Raw genomic sequence first — 27,241 nt, forward strand, 5'->3', positions numbered from 1 at the left:
CTGAAATTTCTTTAGCGAGGACTAATCAGGACTGTCCTCAGGTTCTCATAAGTATCTTTCTTGACTTGCTGATTTTATTAGATAACTGAAGAAGAAGAAGAGAAGGCTGCAGATAGGCTGTTATTCAGCTTTCTTGTGCTGGTAAAAAAGCTAATCACAGAGTGCAACTTGATTCAGTTAACCAAGAACAGTGATGTTGTGAGCCGGATCTGGGGTAAGTATCATTCGGGAGTTAGTACAGCTGTGTTCCAAGAAAGATTCTTGTGTGCCTTGTGGTTTTTCACACGCTGATAAAAAGGACTGAACTTTATTATACAAGGTTTCCATTCTGTAAAATGGCAACACACAGCAGTTATTGGGCAATGAAAGAGAAGTTGCTAATGGAAAAGGTTACATGGTTGATGAAAACAACACACCCTCTGTCTCAGTTGCTGGGAAGTGCTTTCGCTTACCCGCAGGGCAAATAATTGGAAACTATTGCATGTTTCATCATAATTACATTCTCTTGGATGAAAACATTGAGCTCTCCTGAGAAGATGAGATTTCCTTGATCATACATACCAGCCAGAAAATGATGACACATGGTAATAGTGCTCTAAATACTGTGTTTGTCAGGATGTAAAGACCTGGAAGTTACTTGGTTCAAGCAATTTCCCTGTGTGTGAGATGATAAAATATGAGGCTGGTTTATTGCCATTTTGTTGCCCTTATTTTAACTGCTTCATTTGCTGCAATCAGACCTGGTGTGGCTGGTTAGTGACTTTGAAGAGTCCAGCCTGCCAGGTGCCTTTAGTGAGATATCAGATAATCATTGTTATCCTGGATTTTGCTGATGGGCAGCTTGGACAGAGGTGAGACAGCAGAGCAGCTCCATTTCTTCTCTGAAGCAGCAGGGCCAGCTGACACAGGTCTCACAGCAGCCAGTCCCCAGATATCATGGGCAGACGAGCTGTGGCATCGAGGGGACTGTAGCTGTTGCAGAAACATGACTTGCCTGATCACTGTGGGGACATTTGGCTACCTGTAGGTTTTTGCTGCTCTTCACTTTGGCTGGATTGAGTTGCTAGAAAGTCTTTTATTATGTTCTGAGCAGATGAGCACAGTTCATATCATTCACCTTTTTATTGCAGCATATATTGCAATAAAAATAAATTGTTTGGAGTAGTCTCGTTCTAGTTTTGCTCTCAGTGGACCATATCCTTTGCTGATCTTTTCCCCAGATCATGTCCAGTCTCACCTGTGGTATCCTCATAGCTGGGTCTGGCTGACAGCCACTGAGATCTTTGGCTTGTTGTTTGCATCTTATAAGCCAGAAGATCTTGTCAACAAATGGAAGGAAAGAAAGTCAGGGAAGAGGAAAAAGACACCAGCGGAGCTGTCTGCATCCGTCATCTTCTTGACTGCTGAACTGGACAAAAAGGTAATGATTTCCAAACTACTCCTTCACTCTGCTCATGCCCATTCCCTGACTGGGACATAAAAATACTTCATAGTTTGGCATGCATGTTTCTCTCTAAGTCACTTACCTGCTGTCTAACAACACTTAAAGCATTTGAGGAAGTGTCTCTGCTGCTGGGAGGGGTCTTATTCTCAGCAGCACAATACCTTTCCAGATAATAAGATGCAGGCAGAAGTTGTGTTGATCCTTTGGTATACCCTGGGAACTGCCTTTGGTGACTGCAAAATGCTGCTTTGAGTGTCTGCTGCCAGCTCCCTTCAGTGGAGTCATTCCTTTCTCCTTTTTCATTTCCCCAGATGAAAGAACTCGCATTTGCATTCTGCCATCAGCTGCAGTCCAAGTTCCTGGACGTGTCTCTGAGTGAGCAGGTAAGGGCAGGAGCCTGTCTGGGGCTGCAGGAGGGCACAGAGCAGGCCCTGGCACAGAAGGGATATTGTGTCCTAGGTGGTGGCTCAGGGCAGATACACAGTTAAGGGCTAGCTGCTCTCTGCTCAGGGCATGATCCTCTGTCAGATCTAGTCTTGGCTCTTACATGCCCTCGTGCTTACAGAGGCAACCCACAGTGACTGACTCCTCTGTTTCTGCACTTCAGGTTATAAAGAATTTACTTTTTGTGGCCAAAGTTGTTTACTTGCTAGCCCCTGCCTCAGAAGAAGGTAAAGAGGCAGATGGAGAGCTCAGGTGTGAAGTGGAAGAGCAGGAGGTCTCAGAGAATGAGAGAGATACTTCTGCTCAAGGAGAGGAAGAAAGAGAGGACACGCAAGAAAAAGGCCAGCCAGCCACACTGCTGTGGTTAATGAAGAAGCTCTGTGTCATGGTGAAGAGAGAAGCGGCATATTCCCCTAAGGTCCCTATAAAGGTAAGAGCAGTGTTGGTCCCACTGCTTTTGATGAGGTGGGCACTTCCACAGGATAGTGTTGCTCTGGATCTTTGCTTTAGGAGACGAAGTGCAGAGGCTGCTGTGAGCTGGCAGTGAAGCGAGGACTAGTAGGTGCTGAAGAACCAAGCCTTTCATTTTGGGGCTCTCAGGAAAGGCTTATGCCAGTCCTTGCTAATGCTTCCAGCCTCCTGGGGGGTGGGGGAAGAGTGGTAAACCCCAAGGCACCAAGCTGAAGAGAACAGAGCAGTGCCTTTGAATGCCCAAGAGTGCTAGCTAGGCTCCTGCAGGCAGGGGAGTGGCAGTGTGGAGTAACTTGCTAGGACGAGGAGGGGGGAGGTGTGGGAGAGCATCACAAAAAGCACTGTGGTTCCCCATGGTTTAGAGTTAGGTTGAACTTGTGTGTCTTCAGCTGTTGCGGACAGTGAGAACAAGCCTGTTCAAGTTCAGTCCCAGCTCACACAACAGGGGTTGTGTCTCTCTAAAGGCTGTACTTGGATGCAGTAAGACCTTGAAACAGAAGTGAGTTTGTGACTCAGGTGTCTAAAACAACACCTGCTGTGTTGAACATGGTGCATGACCCTCTGGTAGCAGTTCAGTTAGGAAGCTTCCTTCTAGCTTTCTTTACTTCATGTCCCACACACTTCTTTTCAGAGAAGCTGCATCTTTAAGTTCCTGGGAGCAATCTCAGTGGATCTGGGGCAAGACAGGATCAAGCCCTACCTTCCAACAATTCTCACCCCTCTGTACAGGGAGCTGAACAGCAACTATGCAGAGCAAGGTAAGGGATTTCCTTCACAAAGAGGAATGTGCATCACAGCTATTCCCCAGTACAAACACTACCTGCCATTTCTTTTGTCTGTTGAGGCATTGATAGTGTAATCAGTGAATTTCACCTGCTTGCTGCCTAACCAAAACACCAGGAAGGGAGGAGAGTGTATGTCAGCTGAAATAGAAACCTGTATGTTCAAAGACTGGAATGAAGTTAGGCATGCTCTTGTGTTCAAGTGGGTAAAGCTTAAGCATGTGGTGTAGTTGGAAACATGTAGTACTCAAAGGTGGGCTCATGGTGGCAAGACTTAGAGGAACTTGTAAGAACTGTTTCAGAGACCAAGGGAAGTATTTGCCCTGCTTTCAGTTTTCCCTTAGCACCTCGTTGTAGCCTTTTTTCACCCAGTTATTGTAGTTAATGTATTGCCACTAACTAGTGATTCCAACACTTAAGCCAGCCCTTGTTTTGCTTACCAAGGATGCTGATTGTAATAATCTTTATTTCCAACAAAGCCTATTTCACTAGAAGCCTACTGGCTATATATAGAAAGCCACTTGTAATTACCTTTGCAATGACTTCACCCTTCTAAATTTTTTTTTTGCTTCTCAGAAGCTTTTTTTTTTTGTTTGTTTGTTTGGTGGTTGAAAAGCCACTCCCTGGTAAAGCTGGTGGAGCACCAGCAGATTTCACAGGCACTGATTTGGGCAAGGTTTATCAGTGCAGCAATCCTTTAGTAAAGAAGGAGGAATCCATACTGTGCTCTTGGCTTTCATTCCGTATGCTGAAAAGATAAAGTAAGTCAATTTTGTTTTAATAGATCCAACACTGAAGAACCTTTCCCAAGAAATCATAGAACTTCTCAAGAAGTTAGTGGGGCTGGAGGCCTTTTCGCTGGCCTTTTCTTCTGTGCAGAAACAGGCCAACCAGAAAAGAGCAATGAGGAAAAAGCAGAGGGCTTTGCAGGTAAGATTCCACTTTGTCTTGAGAGAAAAAGAAATAGGTCTTCTCTAAAGGCTTGAGAGATGCCCAGGAAGGGGAGTTTGAGGAAGAACTTCATCTTTAATTAGGACAGTTTCATCAGTTCCTTTACAAAAGTTAGATGAAGCTGTGTATGATTGGCCTCTTGCACAGGTTCTGGCTGACAGGGATGGTTTTGTGCTTACCTGAAGGGCAAAGCCGCCCGAATACCTCAGTTTCGAGGAACCCAACAATACCCATGTGTTATCTTAGCAGTCACCACTTTCTCAGGAAGTTCATGATTTTCACAGGGACTGTTGTTAGCTGTCAATGAACTAACACTGTACTGTTTTTCCTTAGACTGTAGCAAATCCTGACATTGCTGCAAGGAGGAAGCTGAAGAGACACAAGAATAAGGCAGAAACCAGGAAGAGAAAAATTGAATCCCTGCGTCCTATGTACAAGGCCAAGCGACATCGAAGTAATGCACTAAAGGATTTGGCAATGGTGGAATGAAAAGGCTTTTCCTTCCTGGAGGATTAATTTATGAAAAGTAATACTGAGTTAAAGAACTAACTGCTGTTTTAAAAAGTACTTGCATATTTCAATTGTATTTATTAGTATTTTTATGTCCTTTTTCATCAAGGACCTTAAATAAAAACTTCTAAATTTTTTCTAAACCTGTATAGTTACCAGAGCATGTACAGTTGAATGGGCAACAACTATGATATTTTATATTAAATTTTACTGCATTTGTAAGAAATGGGTTCTGTGATGATTGCATTTCTGCCTGTGAACACACTGGTCTTGGAGAGACAAGTCTGCCTCCTAACTTTGATTTGGCCTTCAGTTTCTGCAGCTATACTGAGCTACTTACCTGTCACTCCTGGCTAAGATCAGAGAGCAGGAACAACAGCTCATGAAGGTGGAAGTTGAATTGAAGTCACTGCCCTGGCATGTCAGGGCAGTAATGTGTGCCGAAGACACTGGTTCTCCTTTCAGACACCTCCTGAATGCCGTGTTGGCAGCCAGAGGTGCAATACTTGTGCTCTCTTGCTGTACTTCACTGCAACAGTGTGTCTGCACTGAAGGTGCACCTCTGCAGGTGTTCAGCTATGTGACTGCTGGAACTGGCAGCCCGTGGACTTGTTTCTGTAAAGCAAGCAGCAAGCCTCTAGGAAGCAACACACCCTGGGTAGAGCTGACAGTTCCAGATTTTATTAGTGTTCTATCTACACCAATATGCTGGCCACCAAAACCACCAAAGGAAAGGGGGATGACAAAGAAACACCCAACTTTCTCAGCCAGTAAGACTTTCATACAAATTAACATAAGTACATTCTTTTAACAAAAAGAAAGAAATGGAGTATCATAATGTACACATCCACTTATTTCAGTTTTATAATTGGAGAGAGGCATCCACATTACACGTTTGAATTAAGTCAAATTCAAATCTGTCCTATTTACAAGTATCTGTGGCCTGAAAATACTTAACTGCGGAAAGGAGGATGCTGGCTATAGCTGACACTTCCTTGCAATGGTCAGTTTTGGATCACTGCCTGCTCTTCAAGGCCTCCACCAACCTAGGAAAAAGTTTAAGTCAGTTTACTGAGAAGTCATTTCAGTTCTGCTGAAATACTTCCAGCAGAAAACCAGTCATTCTTGTCATGCGGAATCTTTTATGTCAGACCATCCACAAATCCAGTCTTATTAAAAAAAACCCCAAATGTGTAAAATTAGATATATGAATGAAGCTTAACTAGACTGGTACTCACCATTCCATTGCTTCATCAAGCCCTGTGCCTTTAGTTGCAGAGGTTTTGAATATCTGCCATTTTCGGTCCTTCAAAGCTGGTAAGCCAAGGGCATTTGCCATTTCTGTGGGAGTCATGGCCTGTTCCATGTCCTGTTTATTTGCAAACACCACCAAAATGGCTTTCTTCAGTTCTTCTTCCTAAAGAAAAGAGAAATTGTGGAAGTTGTTGTAGAGACTTCTATGTAATTTAAGGAGAGAAAACCTGTATAATAAAAAACTGTGCATATAATGAAAATGAACTTCAGCAGCTCTCAATTATTTTGTTTGCTGATTTCTGTTCTGTAGGAAATTCTTCAGTGAAAGAATGGTGTTTATTTTCAATTCCAGTATGATACTGGAATTTCAATACCAGCATGAAACTGCTCTCTATAGGAGCGGTTTCAAAACATGGCAGTCCAAATTATGAAACAAGCTAGTAGCTGGATTTAACAAGGCACATTAAATGAGCCAGCAGGTATTTTGGGTGGCAAGGCAAGAGAGAGAGAAAGGAAGTGTTGCTCAACTCATCTTGCTTTCATTACCTTGTTCTACATTTGTTCTTCAGCTTCACAACATCGTAGGATACTAATTACTGTCAGTGCTTCAGGGCTTGATCTTGCCACACTGCAGTACTGAGCAGCAGTCCTGGCAGGCAGGTAAATTTTCATATGACCACAAGGTTACATGAAATTAACTGTCCAGATAATGCTGCACAAACCCATGAAATACCTGCAGAGTATTCAGTGCTCCTGCAGTCAGAAGTGCTGCATGGGCTATGCTGAGGGCTGAAGTTTCATAAGTGAAGTTGAGCTTCACTTGGTTCACGGAATCAAATTTCATATTTATTCCAAAAAAAAAAAAAAGTTGTAATTTCTCAATTTGTTTTACTGATAATGACTATTTTCTTAGATCCTTGTTTTCTTACCTCTAACATAGCAACAAGCTCTGATTTTGAAGTGCCAATTCTGTCTCGATCACAGCTGTCCACTACATAAATGACAGCATCTGTGTTTGAATAATAACACCGCCAGTAGGGCCTGCAGAGGAGACAGAAGTCCCAGTCATGTCATTTGCATGTTAGCAGTTCTTTTCAATTAGATAATTAAAAACAGATCACCCAGAGGAAGTACAAACTATGTCTGGGGTGAAAAGTCCCAGGAGGCAAATAGGTTTCTTCAAGAGGCTACAAAAACTAACAGACAGTACAAATACTCTCCGAGGCACAACTAAAAAAAAAACACCCAAAAAACTCCAACCCAACACAAAGCAAATAAAGAGCAACTTCAAAACAGGGAAAGAACAGACATGCTGGGGACAGATTTATTTGGGAATCAGACTGCAGGACATCAGGTCCGTAACTGAGGGACAGGAAAGCAAAGAAACTTTAAAGACGTAAGCATCTGCATTACAGTCACCAAAGAAGCATCACCAGAGAAATCTTAAATTAATAATTAATACAGGCAAGTAATTAACAAGGATCAAAACAAAACACCTTTTTCAGAATTACCGTACTGAAACTAAAAAGGGACGGAACCTTTATCTCACTAACTGTACCTTCCTTACTAGCTAACTATACTGCACCTTGCTACTAAGCACTGAAAAAGGAATCACAAGGGGATCATACGGGGTACTGTTAATGACTCATTACAAAACTTGTGAAGCTTGCTAAAAAATCACCATCTATACCTAAATCCAACTTCACTACTCTTAAGAATGCAAAGCTAGAAAGTATCTTTCTGTGTTTTTATCACCCTCTCCACTCTTAGAATTCTACTCAATTGTCTACTACACTAATAAATTTGTTTTTCAAAGTAAAACCGAATACAAATGAAAACACTGGCTTGTTTTTTCCAATCTGTACTGCATCATGGGTTTTACAAACTGAATTCCATTGGATGAAAATGCTCTCCTGAGAATGGGCTTTTTAAAACAAAAGCAATTTTCAGAAACGCCTGCTATGAGAATTCCAAGAACTTGTCCCTTTTTAGAGAAAGTTAATTGTCTTTAAGAAATCTATTACCTTATGCTTGTCTGTCCTCCTAAGTCCCAGACTTGAAATTTCAGATTCTTGTAGGTTACTGTCTCAACATTGAAGCCAATGGCTGAAACGAAGTTAAACAATTTTACTGTTGGTGATTTTCCCACTTTTCTGAAGAATATCACAGCACTCAGTTTAAGATTTTCAGACCTGAAAATTCTCAGTAGCTCATGCCCTTTGAAAAGCTACCCCAACAAACATGACTCAAAATAATGCAGAAATATTTCTTTTGAACTAATAAAACCACTTTGTAAACATATTGTGGAGATTTGTAAGAAATGCTAAGGTAGTTAAAAATCAACAGTAATGTGTCTGAAATCACTAAAAAAAACAGAGCAAGGGTTAAAGAACTGGCCTGCTGTGATAACCAAGTACACAGCTGACAGCAAGAGACCACTAAGGAATGTGTCTTTCTGTCCACACAAGGTCTCCACTCTTTTAAGAGCGACAGCAGAACCAAAGCAGAACCAACTTCTCAGGAGAGGACTTGATACCGATGTCTGGAAGATGGCAACAAGGCTGCAGTATCACATATGTCATTCCTTGTCCTGCCAGCCCAGAGAAACACAGCACAGGGAAGTGAACAGTGGGCACAGGCTCCTTAAAATTTATGGAGGCAGAAATAAGCAAAACCCCCAGGCAAAAAGATTATGTTCCAGCAAACTAAACTGTTGGCTTCTAAAAGGTAATTGAGGCCTGAGCAAAGTGAGATTCAGGAGAAACACAACAGACATGACAGGGACATAAAAAGGTCAAGCATCCCTTGTCCTTCATGTTACACAGAGTGATCATGGCCAGAACACTTGGGCACACACACTGGGTGGGTGTGGCTGCATGAATGCCAAGACAAGTGGTAAAGTCAGTTGCATTTTGTAAAACAAGCATCACCTTCTCTCTTGAAAGCTCACATTGAGTTTTGTTACATTTTCTACAGAATGTAAAATTATATAATCTGATTTCTTCTTCTCCATGATAAACAAAAGTGTTTATATAACCCTTATCACAAAAAAAAATGTACACCATCCTATGTACAGCAACAATGACCTCTGAAATTCACATAATAGCTATATTTGGAAACAAACTAATTATACAGTTCACATTTACCATCTATTGAATGCTGACCTACCACAAGTAGTCTGTGAAATCACGCTAACAATCCTGAGGTCAAATGCTTTTTGCATTTTTCAAGGCAGCCTAAAATATTCTTTTGTAATACTTTCATCCAAGAAAAGTTCTTAGATACAACAGTGCAAGGCTCCCACAACACAAGGTCCTTTTGTTTATAAAGGAAGCATGCAGTAAGTTCAGCTGGCAAAGTTTATGTGTCAGAGCTACAGGCAAATCACAGGCTCCAGGCACATACTCTCCCTGCGGGCAGATCACTTACTTGGAATGGTGGTAACAACTTCTCCAACCTGTAACCTGTACAGAATGGTTGTTTTTCCTGCTCCATCCAGCCCCAGGATGAGAATCCTCATCTCTCGAGTTCCAAACAAACTGGAAAAGATGGTGGAGAAGAAGCCCCCTACAAAAGCCAGAAGAGAAAGGCACTTCAATATCAGCCAGCTCTGGGGAGGATATGCAAAGGCAGACAGACTGACACAATTTCTTACTGGCCTACAAGACATTTCTCTTGTCCAGTGAAAAAGGACAAATCCAGGTTGCTGCCCACATGGCTGTGTGCTCAACAAGATCATGTCCTCCTGGTTTATGCTGCCATTTTATGATTTTATGGTAGCTTGCTCCAGCAAATCACATTGCAGCAGCACCAAATCTCACTGCAGTTACAATTTTATTTTTTCCTTTTCTCTCCTTTGCCAAAATATGAGTCATCTTCTTTTTGGCTTGTATCAGACTCTACCTTTCAGTGCCAAAGACAATACAAGGACCAAAAGAACCCTGAAAGAATTCACCATCAGAAGATGTCTACGGCCTTCCACAGGATCACCCACTTTTTTTTTTTCTTAAAATTAGGTATAAATCAGTGGGTACCTATTAAATCAGTTCAGTACAAACAGGAAAGCTGCACCAAATCAAGTATGTTAATGCAACAGGAAAGTCTAGCAGCTGATTTTAAAAGCCCTTCTCATTCTGTTTTTCAAAACTGGCTTGCCCCAGCATCTAATTTATTCTCTAAATGCATGCAAGAGTACTTGTGGCCAGGCTAATATCTGATTTACGCCTACTACATTTTTATTCATAAAAAGAATGCTGATGTTCTAAGCCAGTAACAATTACTTTTTTCCCAAAGATTTTATAACAAACATATCTAATGTTAAATCATAACTTTGAAAATACACTTAAAGCCTGCAAAAGGTAATGAAATATCCAACAAGCCAAAATCACTGACAACACTGACAAATATATCAGAGACAAATTAAGAAGATTTGCAACCAAACTCTTACTGAAAGATGTTTTGATAAAAATTATTCCCTATGTTTGCCTGTCTAGGTATCTACTTTTCCAGGGAAAGGAGGGAGCAACAATTTCAGAAGGAACTGAGACTGATAACAGGATGCTTTATTTCTTCTAAGCCCATCCCACCACAGACCTGGAAAACAAGAAGGTATAAGGGACCACCGGTTGCCAGTCTGTACAGTGCTGCTCATGGCACCTCTTACTGGCAGGCAGGAAAATAGCCTTAAGAGAACTGAGCTGGAAAAAGGTATTTCAACAGAAACATCACAAGTAGAAGGTTACCACTGGTTGCATGGAGGCCTAAGATGCAAAAATTCTTTCAGTCAGTAACTTTGCTTGCCGCCAGACACCTCTCACTCCTTCTATTTATATACTATTGTGTATGCTTTTCCCACACTAAAGCACTGCTCAAGGACAGGTTCGCCTCAATCACTCAACCCTCGGATTCAGGGCCTCTCTTTAATATATCCTCTACTTCATTTACTGGTCTGCAGGGCCCCCTCTCGACTCCGCTCCTTATCAGCAGCCCATTACAGACTTGATTCAGGGTTTAACTTTGCCAGGTGTCAGGAGTGCAGCAGCCCGAGGGTGTGACCGAACACACCCTCCTGCCGCAGCTGAGACCATTCGCCATCGCAAGGCAGCCCCAGCGCGGCCTCCGGGCGCTGCAGGGCCGGCTGCCCGGGAACCGGCCCGCGGGCAGGCCCGGCCTGAGGGCAGGCGGGCACGGCCCCAGCGCGGCCCTCAGCCCGCTCTGCCGCCGCCGGCGGGCAGGACACCCGCGGGAGGGCTCAACCCCGACCCGCCCGCCCTCCCCGCCGCCCCCGCCTCCACGGCCGCCGGGAAGGGTCGTGATGGACGGGTCCCCTCGGGCAGCCGCTTCCCGCCCGCTCCTCACCCATGTCGAGCCGCTCCGCCGGCGCTCCGGCCCGCCCCGCTCCGCTGCCCTCGCCGCGCTGGCCCTGCCGCCGCCGCCCGGCTCCACGTCGAACTCCGCGGCGAGTAAACAAAGCGCTCCGCGCCTGCCGCCGTTTCGACACACCGAGCCCGGCTGCGCCCCCGGCGCGGAGAGAACGGTCGGGGAGCGGGACCCTTCCCCGCCCTCCCTGGACACGCCCGGGCGGGAATCAGAGCGGGAAGAAAGGTCCGGAGAATAAAAACCGCGGCCCCGGGGCCAGCGCGTGGCGAATCTGCGGCAGCGGGAGCGCGCGGCGGGCGGGGCCCGGCGGCGTCACCGGCCCGGGGCCTCCCCGCGGCCCCGAGAGCCGGGCGGCGAGCGGGACCCTCGGCCACACTACCGACAGCTCGGAACCACGGCCTGCTCGCCAAAGGCGGGCAGCCCTCGGAGCCAGCACGCTTCTTGGATTAGGGACTGGTTCTCTCCGACTGGGGGAGAAACAAGAAATATTCCCTGCTGGAAGTGACAAGGCACAATGAACTGGGCCGTAAGCTCAGATGGAGTGAAGGGAGAAGTGCAACAGATCTCATGTCAATAATTAATGATTACACTTTTTTTAATAGTTTTTTTTACAGAAGATACAGGGATATATGAAAGTCTCATAGGAGAACAATCTAACCTACCATTCACGATTACTGGCTTCCTCCCCATGCACTTCATTCTGTCCTTATACTTGTGTTGCAGCAAGAAAAGCACAGAAACCTTTACTCCCCCAGCCACAAGAACCAAACCTATAGCAGTTACCTTCCATGACTTTTATCATCTTTCTCATTTAAATTTGTTCAAAGAGAAGCAGCTCGTACTTCTTCCAGCTGAATAAAAGGCAGGAGAGGGGAAGCAGTAATTAGCAGTTTACTGTGCAAAATGAATATAAAATCCACACCCCAGTAATCAGTCTGCAAGTGATGACACATGAACTCTATGGTTTCATTAAATCTCTGTGTGTGAAACAGGAACAACACAGACAAAGATGTTTTCGTTCTCTCTGAAAGCATCAACAAATGTAGTATCATCACAGCTGCAGAACTCCTGTTTCCTTGAGGCCCTCCATTAGAATTCCTTCTTGCTTGAAATTTTACATTATTCGCAACTCAGTCGAAAACAATCCTTTATTTTTTACGTCAAGTTGGGAGCAGTAGGAAAGAATACACAAAACTCATCCACAGGGATAAAAAAAAAGTAACAAAATAATTTTGGCAGTATTTAGAAAATGTCTCATCTATAAAATGCAATGATCCAGAAGGCCTGCCCTAGTTCACAGCTTCACTGGGCAAGCAGCATCTACCAAGTGTCTTTTAGGTCCTTGATATCCTCAGGAGACCACGGATACGTCTAACGAGAGCTTGAATGAAGGTGTACCGCGAGCGAATCTTGGAATATAAACCTTCGATGTCCAGGAGCTTCTTCTGCAGAGATTCACCAAAGCTGTTTGTGGCTTCAATCTGAAGCTGAGAAACAGAGATTTGATGCAGTCATCAATACAAAATCTTTTCTTTCTGAAATGCCAGCTCATCATCCACTGCCTGTCAACCCCTTCACTATGATTTATTCTCTGACCTCTTTTTTCTGATTTGTCTAGTAAGTACTCCTTATTCTGTTTTAGGAATTACTGGTTATAATTCAGCTTCTTCATTCAGAGTCATACAAACGCATCTTCCAATTAAAATTTTCCTAGTCTTTTAGGGACTCTTCAGAGAGTCTGTGTGCACCAACAACGATGCCTATGTAAAGAGTCACTGAATTAACTACATTTTAAGTATTTTACCAAGATGATACTGTACACTTGACTTTTGAACAAACAAAATAAATGACACATGCCTCATCACAAAACACACAGCAACTTTTTTTACAGTTCTAGATCTTATAAAGGTACTTGTGACTGCCATTTTGAAGAACAGGTTTTTTCTGCATGGTCATAGAAATGTAGTGAGATTTATTAATATCTTTTTTCTGCCACTTCTGCATCAAATTTACACAAACTATTTAATTTCTGTGTAAGTGAAATTACTTCTTTTCTACCATTCACATTTTATAGCCTCCTCAGTTCCTGTTAACCTTTTGATCTCATTTCTCTATAGCCTAGCTGAAGCTGATCCATGGTGACCAGTTTGATCACAGAAAATTGAGAAACTTGCTCTCATATTGCAGGTCTTTCAAGGATATCTGGTGGTTTTGGAAAGCTGTTATCAAAAAACACCATTTGACTGGTTGGAAAGAGAAAAAGAATGATTACTTATTTTATAAGTATAGCTCATTTTTTACTAAACTTTTCACATTAAGATTCAAATATATGTGCACAGCAGCAAAACTGCCACCTGTTTCACAATATTTTCCAAAACAATTTTGTAATACTTCACTAATCCTAAATTAAGTTCTATGCTGTTGGTGTTACTGCAGGTTGTTCAGAAGTGGGAAAACAACAGTCAGACTGCTTCTAATAGCTGCAGGGTAGCCAGGAGCCTTCTGTATCCTGCAGCACTGTCACATCTCACCTGGTCTATATCATGCTGGCTCACTCGATTCAGTCCACTGCTGAAATCCAAGCTTGGCTCTGAACCAAAGGAATCTGGCAATAGAAAACAAGATCTTAAAATTGTGTTGGCTGCTCCACACTATCTCTGTATCAAGTCATATAGAAAGATTTAAAACATTGTTCCAATTTGATCCAAAAGTAAGTTTACACATTAGAGATTACACTAATTTTTTTTACTTAAATGACTTAGAGAAAACACATAAATAGTGAGTCACAAATAATTTTGATCACGCTACGTGGCACTTTAAGCAAAAGACTCTTCTGCAACTCCACTCTCCCTGATTTCCTTTCATTTTCTTTCTTTTTTTTATATAGATGAAATTCAACAAACTTAACATCCTCTGGTGAATTAATGGTGGCTATAATTCTAAACATACTTTTAAACCTACCAATATTAACTTTATTTCATAATTTCATCTTAGATTATATTGAAATATTTTCCTATAATTTTGGATCACTTATCTGTTTGTATTAGCTGAACTTCAGTTAGTTAGTTCTTTCTTTGAAGAGCAGAAATAAAAAAAATAGTTACTTTTACTCTCCTTTGGAGCCTATGTGTAACACACAAACCCCAGAAGCCTGGGAGTAAAGAATATCAGAAATGTCAGTTCTCCGGTGGAATATGCAAAGGTGGGCCAAATCCAAACAAAATCTCTTCTATTAAATATAAAAGGCAAGATATTAATAGTAGGAAATCAGCTTTAAAGCTAATCACAAGAAGGTATTCAAAGGCATTTTGATGCTTGAGAAATCTTACCTTGCAGCCTTCCTTTCTTAAATGACATCCTAGAGGACAGCAGCGGGTCTTGGGAGTCAGTGGGTGTGCAGTGCAGTAGGTAGTGTTCCAGATGGCGCCAAAGAATGAAGAGACATATTTCTATGATATCTGCAGACACATCTCAGTGAAGGACTCCAATGTGGTTGTCTTTGGATTGTACATTATGTATAACACATGTGAGCATATTTACACACTTGGAAACAGCTGAAGATACCAGCTCAACCACCTGTCACCTCCTACACTGCCACAGCCCAGTGATGGATCGCTCACACTCACTGTCCTCGTCACCCTGCAGAGCCTCAACCCAGCCCTCAGGAGGAGAGCAGAGTATGGAGTGCTCATGTGGTTTGTAAAGGTGCCTCAGCTGCACACAGTAAAGTAAAGCTGAGGTTATACAGCCAGGCAGGGCAGGAACATCTTAGGTGACAACAGCAAAGTGTGCAAGAGCACAACTTTCCCAAGGGAGTCTGCAGAGGAAAATTCTGATCTGTTGAAGACAATTCTTTTGTGCATGACTGGTTATTTCCATAAAGTTACTGGTGTTGATGAGATTTAGGTTTATGCAAGGTTGGCTCTAAGACTACAAACTCATATTATGACAGGAACCTCAAAATTATTTTTCAAAGTATTTCTTCCACCACACTTGGACACGTGTGAATGTTTATGGGACCTGGTCACTAAAATTGAAGAGCTGGACTGTAACAATTCCTTTATTGGAATATTGCAGAAAGTCCTAGCTGGGTTTCAAAATGGGAATTACTAACTTGAAAATCCTTACATTCTGGCAGTAGCAGAGCAATACCCTCATAAGTTAATTGTCAGTATTTCAAACTAACTTTTTGCAAAGGATTTTTGTTCAAAGTAGTCAGAAATCCAGGTAAAAGAACCTCTTTCTATCTCTCTGCTTTTCTAGATCATCACCTTGAGGGTCATTTCAATTTTAGAAGGATACAGGAACAGAGGGACAGTAACTTGGCTCGGTTATTTATTAGTTTCACCAGGCGCCGCCTTGCCAATACGTATTTTTGGGAAGTGGAAATCTTGTCAACCCCAGCTGGCATAACTGACTGACACAACTGTGATGGGAAGAGAAAAAACAGAGACAGTAGCAAATTACAGAACACCAAGAGAAATAAGCAAATAAGATTACTTACTAATATCTAGAACTTTCTTCTAAGCTACTATTTCTTTACAACCTTGCTCTCTATTTTGAATTTGCATAACCTTGCTGACCAAAAAATGGAAAAATGAAACCCATCTCCAAGCAACTATAATGGAAGTCACAACTTTTACGAAGTTAAACCAAATATTTTCCCTGAAGTTTTAGATCACTCATTCTATGGACCCCCTTCACCAAGAGCAGAAAAGAATATGCACAAAAAGTGGAACTACTTGCTTATCAAAGATGCTTTGGAGCCTTTGTTACAGCTGTGTCCAAGTTACTACAACACAGAAACTATGGAGTCAGAAGAACAATTACCTCTTTTATTTCATCTGGTGGCAGTTGCTCCACATTTTGCAGTTTGTTAACACTCTGACGATGGCTGTCATAGTAACTGAAGAAATCACTAGTGCTCTGTTTCAGCAGGTAAACAATAATGCCCAGGCCAGGCAAGTGCCAATATGGGACCACTGGTGCTTGTGTATCTAGATAAGATGTTGAAGATAAAAAAACGAAACTAATAAACCACCAAGAAATCAATAAGCTATGCTCTCTGTCAATAACCTAGACTGGAAAGCACTGGCAAGTGTATTTTGCACTTGTGTCAGAAGTAACCTAAATTTAAGTCTAGGCAAAAAGTTCTGTGACTGCAGTACTAAAAGGCAGTCAGCCTAGTGCAGTAGTGACTGCAAAATGTGAAATGTAACCAGAAGAGTTATTATTTACATATTTTAGCCATTTAACTGCATAACAACACAGTGTAAACTCTTGCCATGTGTTGTAATAGAGTTCCAGTCAGCATCAAAACACATCTTACATGTCATAAATGAGGTCCTAGTTTCAAATAATGTAATCCAGCACAGATGCTGAAATCTGATCTTGCCTTTCCCCTCTCTTGTGCTATTTATTTACATACACACATTTCTTTACTGACATATACTTCTGAGGCTGTGAATGAAAAAACAATTTGTTTTACCTAGGATTCGTTTCCTGATTTGACTTAGCACAAGGTTGAGCAAGCATGGATTCCAGAATGAGAGAGTGAGCAGCTACAGTATTGGCACAAAGAGACTTAAACAGTATGTGAAACTACAGCCTCTGGTTCACTATTTCCTAGTAGCCCAAATGTCACACTGTTCAGGCTCATAAAACAACAAGTCAAAAATCTCACCCTGCCGAGGCCCATCTCGGTTGGTTGACTCTGACAGGCTGGGAGTAAACAGACAAACAGTGTGCTGGAAACTGGGGGCGCTTTGCAACATCAGTGACTCACAGTATTCCATCACGTTGGCACAGATCTGCCAACAAAGGGGAAAAAAAAGACAGCATGTCAATTACAGTATCTACAGGCTTTGAAGCATTAAATTTTACATGGACAAATGTCAGTGAACAACATACTGTGCTCTTCTCTTCCCACTAGAACATGATGATTCTGTTCTCTCATCAGCTACAAACTCTCTTCTACTGCAAATCTAGGACTTGCAACTTTGCCTCTTTCCCAAACCTGCTGGCTAAAATTTCTGGATAATTTTAAGTCTCCTTTGGCTTTAAATTAGTGTTAGCCATTACCCTCTATACACAGCTTTCATTTTGAACATCCCTATCAATTTAAGCCTTCAAAATTCACAGAAATTGTATGGAAAACAATAAAGGTTTCTAATGCAAATGTAAGTAAATACATTTTCAAGGCTCACTTTAAATAAAATGTAGACTCCTATACCACACTAAAACCAGTGTAGAGCCTTACCACTATCATGTGAAATTATGATAACCAAACAAATCTGCACAGCGGTAAAATGTTGAGACTGAAGCTTCTTGTATCTTGTGTCCTTACCTGTTGCATGGCCAACTCAACTTCATCCCTCTTGTTCACTCTGTCTCCTGCTGCATTATCATCTTGCAGCTTGAACTGACGTAACCTGTCTGATCCTCCAAACCGACTGAGAAGTCCTAAGCACTGGCGCTGCCATAAGACAGGAACATTTAAGTGAAGTGCATGATTCTTTTCACCTAAGTGATACACGTCCCTTAAAACACAGTATTAAGAATGCAATGCAGATAAAACTTTTAGCACTTTGTAAACAAAATTTAAGTTTTTAGTGTTTTAACTTATCTTGATTTAATTTAGAAATTAATGGCACCCTGAAACAGTGCCACTGAGAAAGGAGTGCAATTCACAAATGCACTACTTTTCTTGTGTCTCTTGCAGGCTATTATACAGAAAATACTATCAATGACAGTTTGGGTTTACCCATTCCCACACCTAAAACACCTTAACCTATACAGACAAACAAAATCTAACATCCAGTAAAAGCAGAGTACAAAAACTAATTCAGCAACAAATAAATGAACCCCCAGCATGTCTGATATACCAAACTGTCGAGCTGGAGACATGCTTGTGGCCAAAGTGGTAACAGACTCTTTCTGCTTTACTTCACATGCTTTGGTATTGGCTTCAAATTTTTCTCTTCACATAAGTTCTAAGCTACGAAGGGAAACAAAGTCCCTGATGCAACCCCGATGTTGCCAAATGTTATCTTTTCTACTGCACAGGGAAGTGTGGGGAGACACCAAAAAACAAACCATCAAAACCCCATCCCACTCTCACAAAAAAATCCTCACACATTCTTCTTGATGCTGGAAAACATCTCTTTCCCAATAGCTACTATTCAAAGTAAAAAAAACAGGAAGAAACAAATTTAGATCAGCAATTCTAAAAGGACATGGGTTAAATATATGACTTTTTTACCTGAAATCGCCCTATGTGTCCTTGTAGCTCCATCTGTGTCCCTTCATTAACATCCATGTCCAGCTCATTTAGCACTCCTGATGAAAGATACAGTCATTAGGTAACTGTTTGTTTGGGGTTTTTTTAACAGATTTGTGCATTATATACATTTAAATACAAGCATTGTTCAGAAATATTTCAGCCAAACATTCAACTTGTATATTGCATATTTTTTGAGCAAAACATTCAGATATGAATGGAGCTATCAGGAGATGCATGAGAGCATGTGGCTTACTGTTCTGGTAAGTAACCAAATGGGGGCAAGGAGGAAGGGAGGCTGGCATGGAAATTACAGCTGTTGTGCAAAGCTCTGTATACTGCAAGCAAAGAAGCACCTGGGCTTAACCTACAGCTCTGCACTCCTTTCTACAGTAGTCAGACATCTCTCCCGAACAAAGAAAACCATTAAATCAAAATAGAGAAGTTATTTTGAACTGGTAAGCATGCAGAAGAAACCACTATATCCACCACAATCATTATTAGCCCTTTGTGAAGGTAAGTCACCCAAGAAAAATGGCAGTATGCTAATCTGCAGTGCTTTTCCCCAGGAAACTTTATCTTCTAAACAAATAAAAACAGACAAGACATTTAAAAAATGGGTATACAAACAATTTTCTATCTTAATTTCCTCAGTTACAGAACTTATTGAATAAAAATTGGTTTTTGAAGATACCACAGATTCTTTGAGCACTTCTATTTTTAAGTTACCTCCAAGACAAAAAGTACTTAGTGTGAGGTAGCATGATGAAAAGAAAATGGGAAGTCAGATACATATGGGTAAGAGCACTATGGCTACTGCATATTTACTTCAAGAAAAATTATTTAACATTTCTTTATTTTTCTCAGAGCTCTGAGAAAAAAATGTAAAAAAAAAAATCTGTATTGTCATGGATATTCTCTTCTGTCTTACTGTTCCTTTACAGAAACCAAAGCCTGAGATTCATGCAAATGGGGTTGAGACTTCAAAACAGCAGTTCCTACCAGGCAATGCTGCCTTGCTGATTATTCCTGTCAGGGAGGCCAGCTCCTGAAGAGATCCAGCACTTACATCTTGACACCTCAGGATCGCCTGGATTGTATCTGAATGGGAAATTAGGAACTGCAAAACCTGCACCACAAGAAAAAAAGAGAAAATACGAATGACTTGAAATTTAATGGCAAGCAGAGAGGAAACAATGCTTCTGAAGAACTTAAAAAGACCTCATGTACTAGTGAGGATGGGATTAAACAAAAAAACAATTTACTATCAGAGCAAAGGCACACATAAATTCTTTGAATGAGCGATCCCAGTGGTACTCAAGTCAAGTTGTGGAACTTACCTGTCCTGCCGCTTGCAAGTGCTGTGCCATGCTGGACGTGAGGATCACTTGGCACAGCTGAAGAGCTGGAAGGAGAATCTGGCGGTAACGTTCCACTGGAGCAGGAATGAAGACTGGGGGATCTCTCATTGCATACATTCTTAGGAGGTATAAAAAGAAGGGAGGAAAAAAAAAGAAGATAAAGCGTGCAAGAAGAGTAAAATCCACTAGTGAGGCAGAGCCTCAGCCTACAATCACTCAAGAATCTAATACCATTCATATTTCAATAAGATATCTAGACCTAAACTGACTTTATATTGGAAAAGCAACACATTTATGATACACAGCTGCTGCCAGACATTTTCTTTAAGCAAGGAAAATTACTTTGTATTATGCTACACTAAACCAGGTAACTTCATTGCAGAAATACAATACCTGCTTAATGATATACAAAACCAGGTATTCTCAAATATTTTAGGAAGAGTTGTACTTCATTCTAAAGCCACTGTTAAACACAGTCCTCCACAAATGTCCTGTAGGTTTTATACCATCTTATTATGTTTAATTGGAACTTTCAAATAGTATACCTTGTCTAAGTCTTAAATTTTTCCAAAGCATTTGAACTCTCAGTGTATTATTAAGAACTGTGAGTTTAAAACAGGGACCAAGGCTTGAAATCAACCCAGGTAATTTTCCCTAAATATGGAATTTCTTTCTCTGAGATCTTCTCCTAATCACCTCACAATGACTAGCGTGGCAACACATCAAGAAACTTGCCAAGCAATATATAACTGTGAATATATATTTTTAAACACATAAAATATTCCTGAAATAGCATTTAATTCACTCCTCTCTCAATGCTTTATGGTGAAGGACAGACTCTACACTTAACAAACTGCAAAGCCCCCAAAATAAGTTTACAGTGTAAGCTGTTCGTCAAACACTACACAGGATAACTTATTTAATAATAATCATCATTTTTATCTGAGACACCAAAAAAATTTTTATGTAGTCTAAGTAATTAGCATGTAAGTACAACCTCATACCCACATCTGAAATTTTCCTCTCAATGAAAGGTAGCTTTCAACTGAACTGATAAGTTGAAGATGCATACACACAAAGAATAAACCCACAAGTCATTACTCAAAAATCATGAGGCTGTAAAAAGATGTGATGTGCTTCCAGGAAGACTGTGTTATGGTTTCACCACCAGCCAGGGAAGCAACACTTACCCCTGATGGTCTGTTTCGGGTCGCATGTCATACACCTGGCACTGCGCCAGCCGCACAATCACGCCAGACCGCAGCAGCTCTAGCGCACCTTGCTGACTCTTGGCTACTCGAGTGAGGAATGCCTACACAACAGTAGAGAAGGTCAAGTTTTGGAGATGCACAATGAGACTTACAATGTCTACTTTCTCACTTAATTTTAGCATCATTTCAAATATATTATTTTAGTAAAATATCCTTAAGGAATACCTTCAGGGCAAGTAGCTCAGTGTGCAGCTGCAGTGCAACTGCAGATTGAACTCTGGGTGGCAGGACCCCCAAGCAAGAGCCTGTGACCTGCCCACCCTTTGCAAAACAAAGGGCACGGGGGATGTGGGGCACCAGCCAGAGGACCAGACACTCAGAGACACGGCAGGAGACAAGGACTCAGCTGAAGACCCCAGACTGACTCCCACAGACTGTTGAGAGTACAAAAACCCAGGGTTTCCGTTCTTCAGGGTCCCTCCTCAGAGGCACCAGCTGGGGCTCTTATTCTGTTGTTGCACCATGATTAAATCATTTTAAGGATCCCTGGGAAACCTGAGGTCAAACCAGTAATGAAACCTGGTCTGAGTGTGTGAGTGTGGTGAGGGTATTGTAGGGCACCCATTAGTCACTGGAGCCACTTGCTATGAAGGGGCTTTGGTCCCAGCAGTTAAAATCTCTGGTGGTGCGAGTGTGACTGCCAGAGTGCTCTTGAATGTCAGACAGGAAACCTTCCTTAACAATATCTGTGAGTACAATCAATGCAAAGTGTAGACAAACAACTTCTACTAAAAAGTAAAATTAAAAAATGAACACTAACACAAAATCATTTCTAAAGTACTGTTACCATTTTGGACTCATAGGTGTACAGCGCCTTAAGCAAAGGGGGCTGAGGTGTGAGCAAGCTCTGGAGAGCCAGATCATCATCTGCCAGGCTATCCACAAGCACTTTCAGGTAGCCACTATTCGAGAGATACAACAACCACTGCTGCTGCTTGTCTACTGAAACAATGTGATCGAGTAAAGCCAATGCCAGCATCTGGGATGAGGGAAGAAAAACAAACAAATCAAAACAGAATTGAACATATAAGATGAATGAGATTTTTAATAAATACCTAGAAATGTGAAATGCTAAGTAGTTTCTTGTATCAGCTTCTTATAAGCAGAATGCATTTCTTCACTATAATTGCAACCATTTATGTAAAAATTATTTTAAGATTTCTTGACATTAGTGCAGTATGAGCCAATTACCTTTCTCTACTATTCTTTTAAAAAACATTACAGATATTGTTGACCAATAACTAAGGCAAAATACTTTAATGAAGTACTGCCTCAAGCACAATTACTATTTAAAACTAGTTTGCCTTCTGATGAAATTCTCAACTACTGGCTACTATCCGAAATTACTTTGTCATGAAATCACATCTTCCCAAGGTAAGTCCATGACTTTAAAATGCTAACAAATAACTGTAACAGGGGTCCCTACCTACATCTATTAGAGCAGAGCTTTCTATCCTTATATTTTAACAATAGGACACATAGCCTCTTTGAGAAAAAAATTAATATGCACGTATGGCTCTACTTTCAGCATGAGTGGGAGGACAGAAACATGAAACAGATCCTGTATCTACAGAAATGTTCTAGTTCTACCTCATGAAACTTCCCATCTCTGCACAGATGATGTTCTTTAAAACAAACAGAACAGTAATTTTAGAAGAATAGATTCATTTACCCGGCCTATCTCATGGCCATCACAAGCATCACGACAGACCACCTCCATCAGAGCTGCTCCATAACTCTCAATAGTTGCCATGTTTTCCCGTTGCAATTTACTAAACATATCTTCAGGAGCTGTCAAATGTTCCCACATAGTTTTTTTAGCTGTAAAAAGCAAATAAAACAAAAAAATGAAAACATTCAAAGACAGGCATCCTAGCATTAACTTAGCTACATCCTTCAGGGCATTCTCTCTATGCCTTGCAATAGAAATGCCCCAAACAATGGTCAAAGGTTTTTTAATGAACTGCAAAGGTTCTACAAATCCACCCTTCCTTGAATATCACACAGACCAGCTAGAGCAAAAAGTGTGGACCTGTATAGATATATGACTCTGGTAAATAGTCTGCTTAAAATAATTCAAATGTTCAGTACTTGTTCCATAAATAAACTAATAGGCCTAAAACTGGAAGTGTTCAAGGCCAGGTTGGATGAGGCTTTGAGCAACCTGGTCTGGTGTCCCTGCCCACGGCAGGGGGGTAAGAATGAGATCATTTTAAAGGTCCCTTCCAATCCAAACCATCCTAAGATTTTATGAACTTTCACTGGGACCAAAGTATTCAGTGTGAGCTAAATTAACAATGTGACTTAAATGGAAGAGAATGAAACCAAAGTCAGTCATACAATTCAAAGGGGTCATAGCAAGTTCATAGTTTGTCTTTTTTCTTTTACTACTGTAACTCAAAACCCAGGCCAAGTAAAAGCCTGCATGCAGGTAACTAGCCCCAAGATTTCTTCTCAATTCTTGTCTGAATAATCATTAGAAACACTAACAATTCAAGTATTTTAGCCATTCACAGAGAGAATGTGATATTTACCATAAGCACTCAAGAATAAATAGCAACTCTGGTTGGCTTATTTTTTGCTTATTTTTTTGGGAGGGGATGGTGGTGGGGGGTGTGTGAGGCTTTTGTGTTTGTTTCTCCCTTAGGGGGATCTTCAGACAAAGGAAGAGAAAGGGTATGAAATTATAAACAAACCTTGGGGTTTATTTTGAGGTTTTCTGTGTGGTTGGTGTTTTGTGCTTTTTTTGTTTTGGAATTTGTTTTGGGTTTTTTTTTTAATAGGATCACTGTGGTATGTGAAGGCATAAACAATTTATTTCAGAGGATCTTAGAGCAAGATGTTTTCCATCTATTTCCAGAAGACAACTCAGCATGGAGAAACTGTACTCTCCAGGGTTTAATAGCAACTTTTTTTTTTGCTCTTTTCCAAATACAGTTGGACCATACCTGCTTCTAAAGTGTCTGGTTCATCCGGTCTCTGGGCAATCTGCAAATAATACAGCAGTGATCCATAAAGGTGTGTCCTCACTCTCTGGAAGCCACCACCTGTTAACAAGAAACATTCACAATTAAAAGCAAACAAATGTAAATTCCGTAACACTATCTTCCACTGGCACTTAATTTAACTTTCTATGGCAGTGCTGGCAGAAATAAATTAAAAAACCAGATTCATTAAGGTGAAGTTCTACTGTTTGCATTAAAGTTGTATTTATGAGTAAATTCAGCAAGCTTATGCTGTTCCAAAAGAATAAAAATATAAAATTCTCTTTCTAGTCATTTATATATTTCTCTTTTGTTTGTGGTTCAGATTTTTTTTAAGTGTTTGCTAATTTTTTTTGTTATTAACATCGCTTACATCTATAATAATGACGTATGATCCACCTAACTGACTGCAACAAAAATGTTCACTGCAGTATCTGAAAGCAGCTCAGCCCATCTTTTTATTCTTGGCAGCTGGAATTCACATACACGCCCTGCAGAAGTAAACACACCTGTTTTCAAAATGAAATCCAGCAGCTTTTTTAAGATGATGTGGAGGGAAGAGTCACCAACAGAAGCAAAACCCATGGATATGCTCTCAGAGCCAGGTGATGAGGTAAAAGAACCATCCAGCATCAAGACATATTGGGACTGTCCCGCCATAGAGAGTGCAAGTGGCTGTTTCTGCTCCGTTTTCACAGACTGGCTCAGGTGGGCAGTCAGGGTGAACACAGCCCCTGCCACCACTGGCATCAACTCCTGAGCTGCATCATCATCAAGGATCTTAACACAGAAGTAGAAAGACAAAAAAAAGGCAAAAGAGAAAAAAAAATGTTTAAAAGTGTCTGATTTCATGAGTTATTAAAGTAGTTAAATTAGCCCCTCACAACTATTTAATTTATGTATGCATAAGGATTTCATTAACATGACAGTATTTAGAACACATCAAAATCAGTAATGTCAGAAACTGAGTTGAACATATTTTAATTGGGAAGATCATTAGCCTTCTGGATTTTTTTTACAGAAATCACAGGCAGGCTGATAATCAAATCTGGATGGCAGAAAGAGAAGAAATGTCTCAACATTTGAGATGCTTTATTGGTAACATATTTAAACCTAAGCTAGGGAAACAATAACTGGTATTTGCTTTGCTATTCAGCTATTTTATTACCATTAAAAATGTGAAGGTACAACTTTAAAAACTCAAAGGGTTGGGCATCAAAGAAGCATTAAGACAATGTGGAAAAACACTAACAAGAAGTTTGCATGTATTGTTTTTGTTCACTCTATTATTTGGAAGGTAAATCTGTTATCTTTATCACTAATACTTAAGGAGATTTCATTTTAAGCAATATAGTAATTTTGAACTGTAGTTCAATTATTTTCAATAGAAAGTAATGATATTTTTTCTTAACTTCACAAAAGACTTCACCAAGATGTTACAGAAAATAAAGAGTCTGGAATTTCCTCTTTGTAAAGATTTTAGGAAAGAAATTTCTTCAGCTAGTGAAGGCCTTCCTTGTTTCCTGTTTTTTTAATTCAGTTCAAATAAAAAACAAAACCAGCACTCCACTAAAAATAGGTAACTATTAGGTAATTCCTACAGAAAAAAATAATGGTAGCAACAAAAACAGAACCCAAAAAGGTTACTTTTTCCTTGAAAAGATATAACTTTTTTATATATATTTCTCAAAATATAACTATTAATCAGAACTACAAACCACATAACTCTCATAATAAAGCAAAAAAATAATGCCCCAGCAGATTAAATACAACGATCCTTCATTAAATTTTGCTCTTTAGAATGGATGGGTCAGTAGTAACTGTCTAGTCTGTCTCAAAAATTATTACTGTAATTCAGCATTAAAACACCTAGACTTTTAAGACAAACTCTCATACTTCCAAAAGCCCTTCTAATTGTAAAATCTTTAGTTTTTCTACTATGAAGCTTCATTCAACTCTTTAATTTTTCAAAAGCAGCAGCAGTAGGATTTGCAGTGAGTCATCTAAATGCACTAAATTAGCAAATGCAGCAGTTTGCCTTCAGCCTTCAATAAGTTCTTCTTTGTTTCTCATCAAAGCAGGGAGTTTCTTTTTCACACACCTTTTCCAGACTACCATCATGCTGGATGATACTGAAATGCCTCTGAAATCTGTCTATATATGGTTCACAGTTCAACAGCAGTTATGCAAGAATACAAAGTAGCACTTGTGTCTCATCTATCAGCATAGCAGCAATCAGAAACTAAACAGAATACTAAAAACAGGTAAAATCTTCTTGGATTACAATCAAAATTGAAGCACTTTCACATAAAAAGATGCAGCAACAAAGTTCAAGGAGCGGGCTGATTTCCAGCAGAGCACTACCTTGTCATGGACATCCTGCAAGAGATCCCGGATAATCAGCTGCCTGTCCTCAGCCTGTATGAGATCCTGGGGGCAGGCAGTGAGTATGATTTCCACCAGCTGTCTCCAGGACTCCAGAGCATGCCTCTTGGCATGGAGGCACTGCAGCAGCTTGTTGCGCTCTACCACATACTGCAGGATAGTGTTGATCTCCTGAAAACCCACCACAAAGAAACTCAGTTACAATGTGCTAAAAGAAATCCATGGCAAAGACAGACTTCAAGATGACAATTTTTTCTGTTAATAGTAGTCTTCACAATAAAATGTTAAGTCTTCAGCTTACTAGAAACAAGCTGCTATTACTACTTTAACAAGGTAGCTCATTCCATTTCTGAGCTGCTTTTCACAGCGCAGACATCATCAATGTCTCAATCTCATAGGAAAAAAAATCAACCAGGAAAATTCTTTAAAATCGAAACAAAAACAACTATGAAGAAACTATTTGTGCCTTTTTTTTTAATTTAGTCTGAGTAATTTCCCCTTTATCCTTTGCATCCATTTAACCAATTTCGACTTAATTTAAAAGATGGCAGAAAACTCAGAAAATAACTAATCTCCAAGTTCACTGAAACTGTATCTGTGTAGAAAAAAGGAGAAATAAATCAGCATCCCCTGTGAGAGAAAGGCAAAATGATCTTGGCCATAAGATGAATATTCGTGCACTTGAACAGCCAATCTTGACATCAGTGTGTAACTGCTTTCTGCACA

General features: G+C 40.6%; 3 protein-coding genes across 3 annotated transcripts in view; 1 reads left to right on the plus strand and 2 right to left on the minus strand.

Moving 5' to 3' along the window:
* UTP20 (UTP20 small subunit processome component) overlaps nucleotides 1–4,812 on the plus strand; it is a 63,236-nt gene extending 58,424 nt beyond the window's left edge. The window contains exons 56-62 of the mRNA XM_084205891.1: nucleotides 82–214; nucleotides 1,221–1,420; nucleotides 1,756–1,827; nucleotides 2,052–2,318; nucleotides 2,991–3,117; nucleotides 3,926–4,071; nucleotides 4,426–4,812. Coding sequence (XP_084062017.1) covers nucleotides 82–214; nucleotides 1,221–1,420; nucleotides 1,756–1,827; nucleotides 2,052–2,318; nucleotides 2,991–3,117; nucleotides 3,926–4,071; nucleotides 4,426–4,581 — 1,101 coding nt within the window. The 3' untranslated portion in view covers nucleotides 4,582–4,812. The remainder of the gene's footprint in view (nucleotides 1–81; nucleotides 215–1,220; nucleotides 1,421–1,755; nucleotides 1,828–2,051; nucleotides 2,319–2,990; nucleotides 3,118–3,925; nucleotides 4,072–4,425) is intronic.
* A 436-nt stretch (nucleotides 4,813–5,248) lies between these two features.
* On the minus strand, nucleotides 5,249–11,435 carry ARL1 (ARF like GTPase 1). Its single transcript, XM_084206387.1, has 6 exons — nucleotides 11,215–11,435; nucleotides 9,286–9,423; nucleotides 7,881–7,962; nucleotides 6,786–6,897; nucleotides 5,841–6,019; nucleotides 5,249–5,648 (listed from the first exon to the last, which is right to left on the minus strand). Exons 1-6 carry the CDS (start codon nucleotides 11,216–11,218, stop codon nucleotides 5,618–5,620), a joined length of 546 nt encoding a protein of 181 aa, XP_084062513.1. The 5' UTR covers nucleotides 11,219–11,435; the 3' UTR covers nucleotides 5,249–5,617.
* A 930-nt stretch (nucleotides 11,436–12,365) lies between these two features.
* Nucleotides 12,366–27,241, minus strand: part of NUP205 (nucleoporin 205) — a 44,643-nt gene continuing 29,767 nt past the window's right edge. Inside the window, exons 28-43 of the mRNA XM_084205774.1 lie at nucleotides 26,495–26,686; nucleotides 24,640–24,910; nucleotides 24,095–24,193; nucleotides 22,819–22,967; nucleotides 21,934–22,125; nucleotides 21,066–21,187; nucleotides 19,855–19,993; nucleotides 19,517–19,643; nucleotides 18,497–18,573; nucleotides 17,582–17,710; nucleotides 16,919–17,045; nucleotides 16,066–16,232; nucleotides 15,538–15,661; nucleotides 14,565–14,693; nucleotides 13,767–13,840; nucleotides 12,366–12,722 (exon numbers count right to left, since the gene is read on the minus strand). Coding sequence (XP_084061900.1) covers nucleotides 12,570–12,722; nucleotides 13,767–13,840; nucleotides 14,565–14,693; nucleotides 15,538–15,661; nucleotides 16,066–16,232; nucleotides 16,919–17,045; nucleotides 17,582–17,710; nucleotides 18,497–18,573; nucleotides 19,517–19,643; nucleotides 19,855–19,993; nucleotides 21,066–21,187; nucleotides 21,934–22,125; nucleotides 22,819–22,967; nucleotides 24,095–24,193; nucleotides 24,640–24,910; nucleotides 26,495–26,686 — 2,271 coding nt within the window. The 3' untranslated portion in view covers nucleotides 12,366–12,569. The remainder of the gene's footprint in view (nucleotides 12,723–13,766; nucleotides 13,841–14,564; nucleotides 14,694–15,537; nucleotides 15,662–16,065; nucleotides 16,233–16,918; nucleotides 17,046–17,581; nucleotides 17,711–18,496; nucleotides 18,574–19,516; nucleotides 19,644–19,854; nucleotides 19,994–21,065; nucleotides 21,188–21,933; nucleotides 22,126–22,818; nucleotides 22,968–24,094; nucleotides 24,194–24,639; nucleotides 24,911–26,494; nucleotides 26,687–27,241) is intronic.

This window comes from Fringilla coelebs, assembly GCF_963513975.1.
Source record: "Fringilla coelebs genome assembly, chromosome: 5".
NCBI classification, from domain to species: domain Eukaryota; kingdom Metazoa; phylum Chordata; class Aves; order Passeriformes; family Fringillidae; genus Fringilla; species Fringilla coelebs.

What these genes read in the sequence shown, in the direction of transcription:
- ARL1 (XM_084206387.1), bottom strand. An exon ending in GGAGGACAGACAAGCATAAG is followed by an intron (nt 6,898 to 7,880) that starts GTAATAGATTTC and finishes TCTCCTCTGCAG; the next exon opens with GCCCTACTGGCGGTGTTATT. An exon ending in CTTGATGAAGCAATGGAATG is followed by an intron (nt 5,649 to 5,840) that starts GTGAGTACCAGT and finishes ACTTTTTCCTAG; the next exon opens with GTTGGTGGAGGCCTTGAAGA.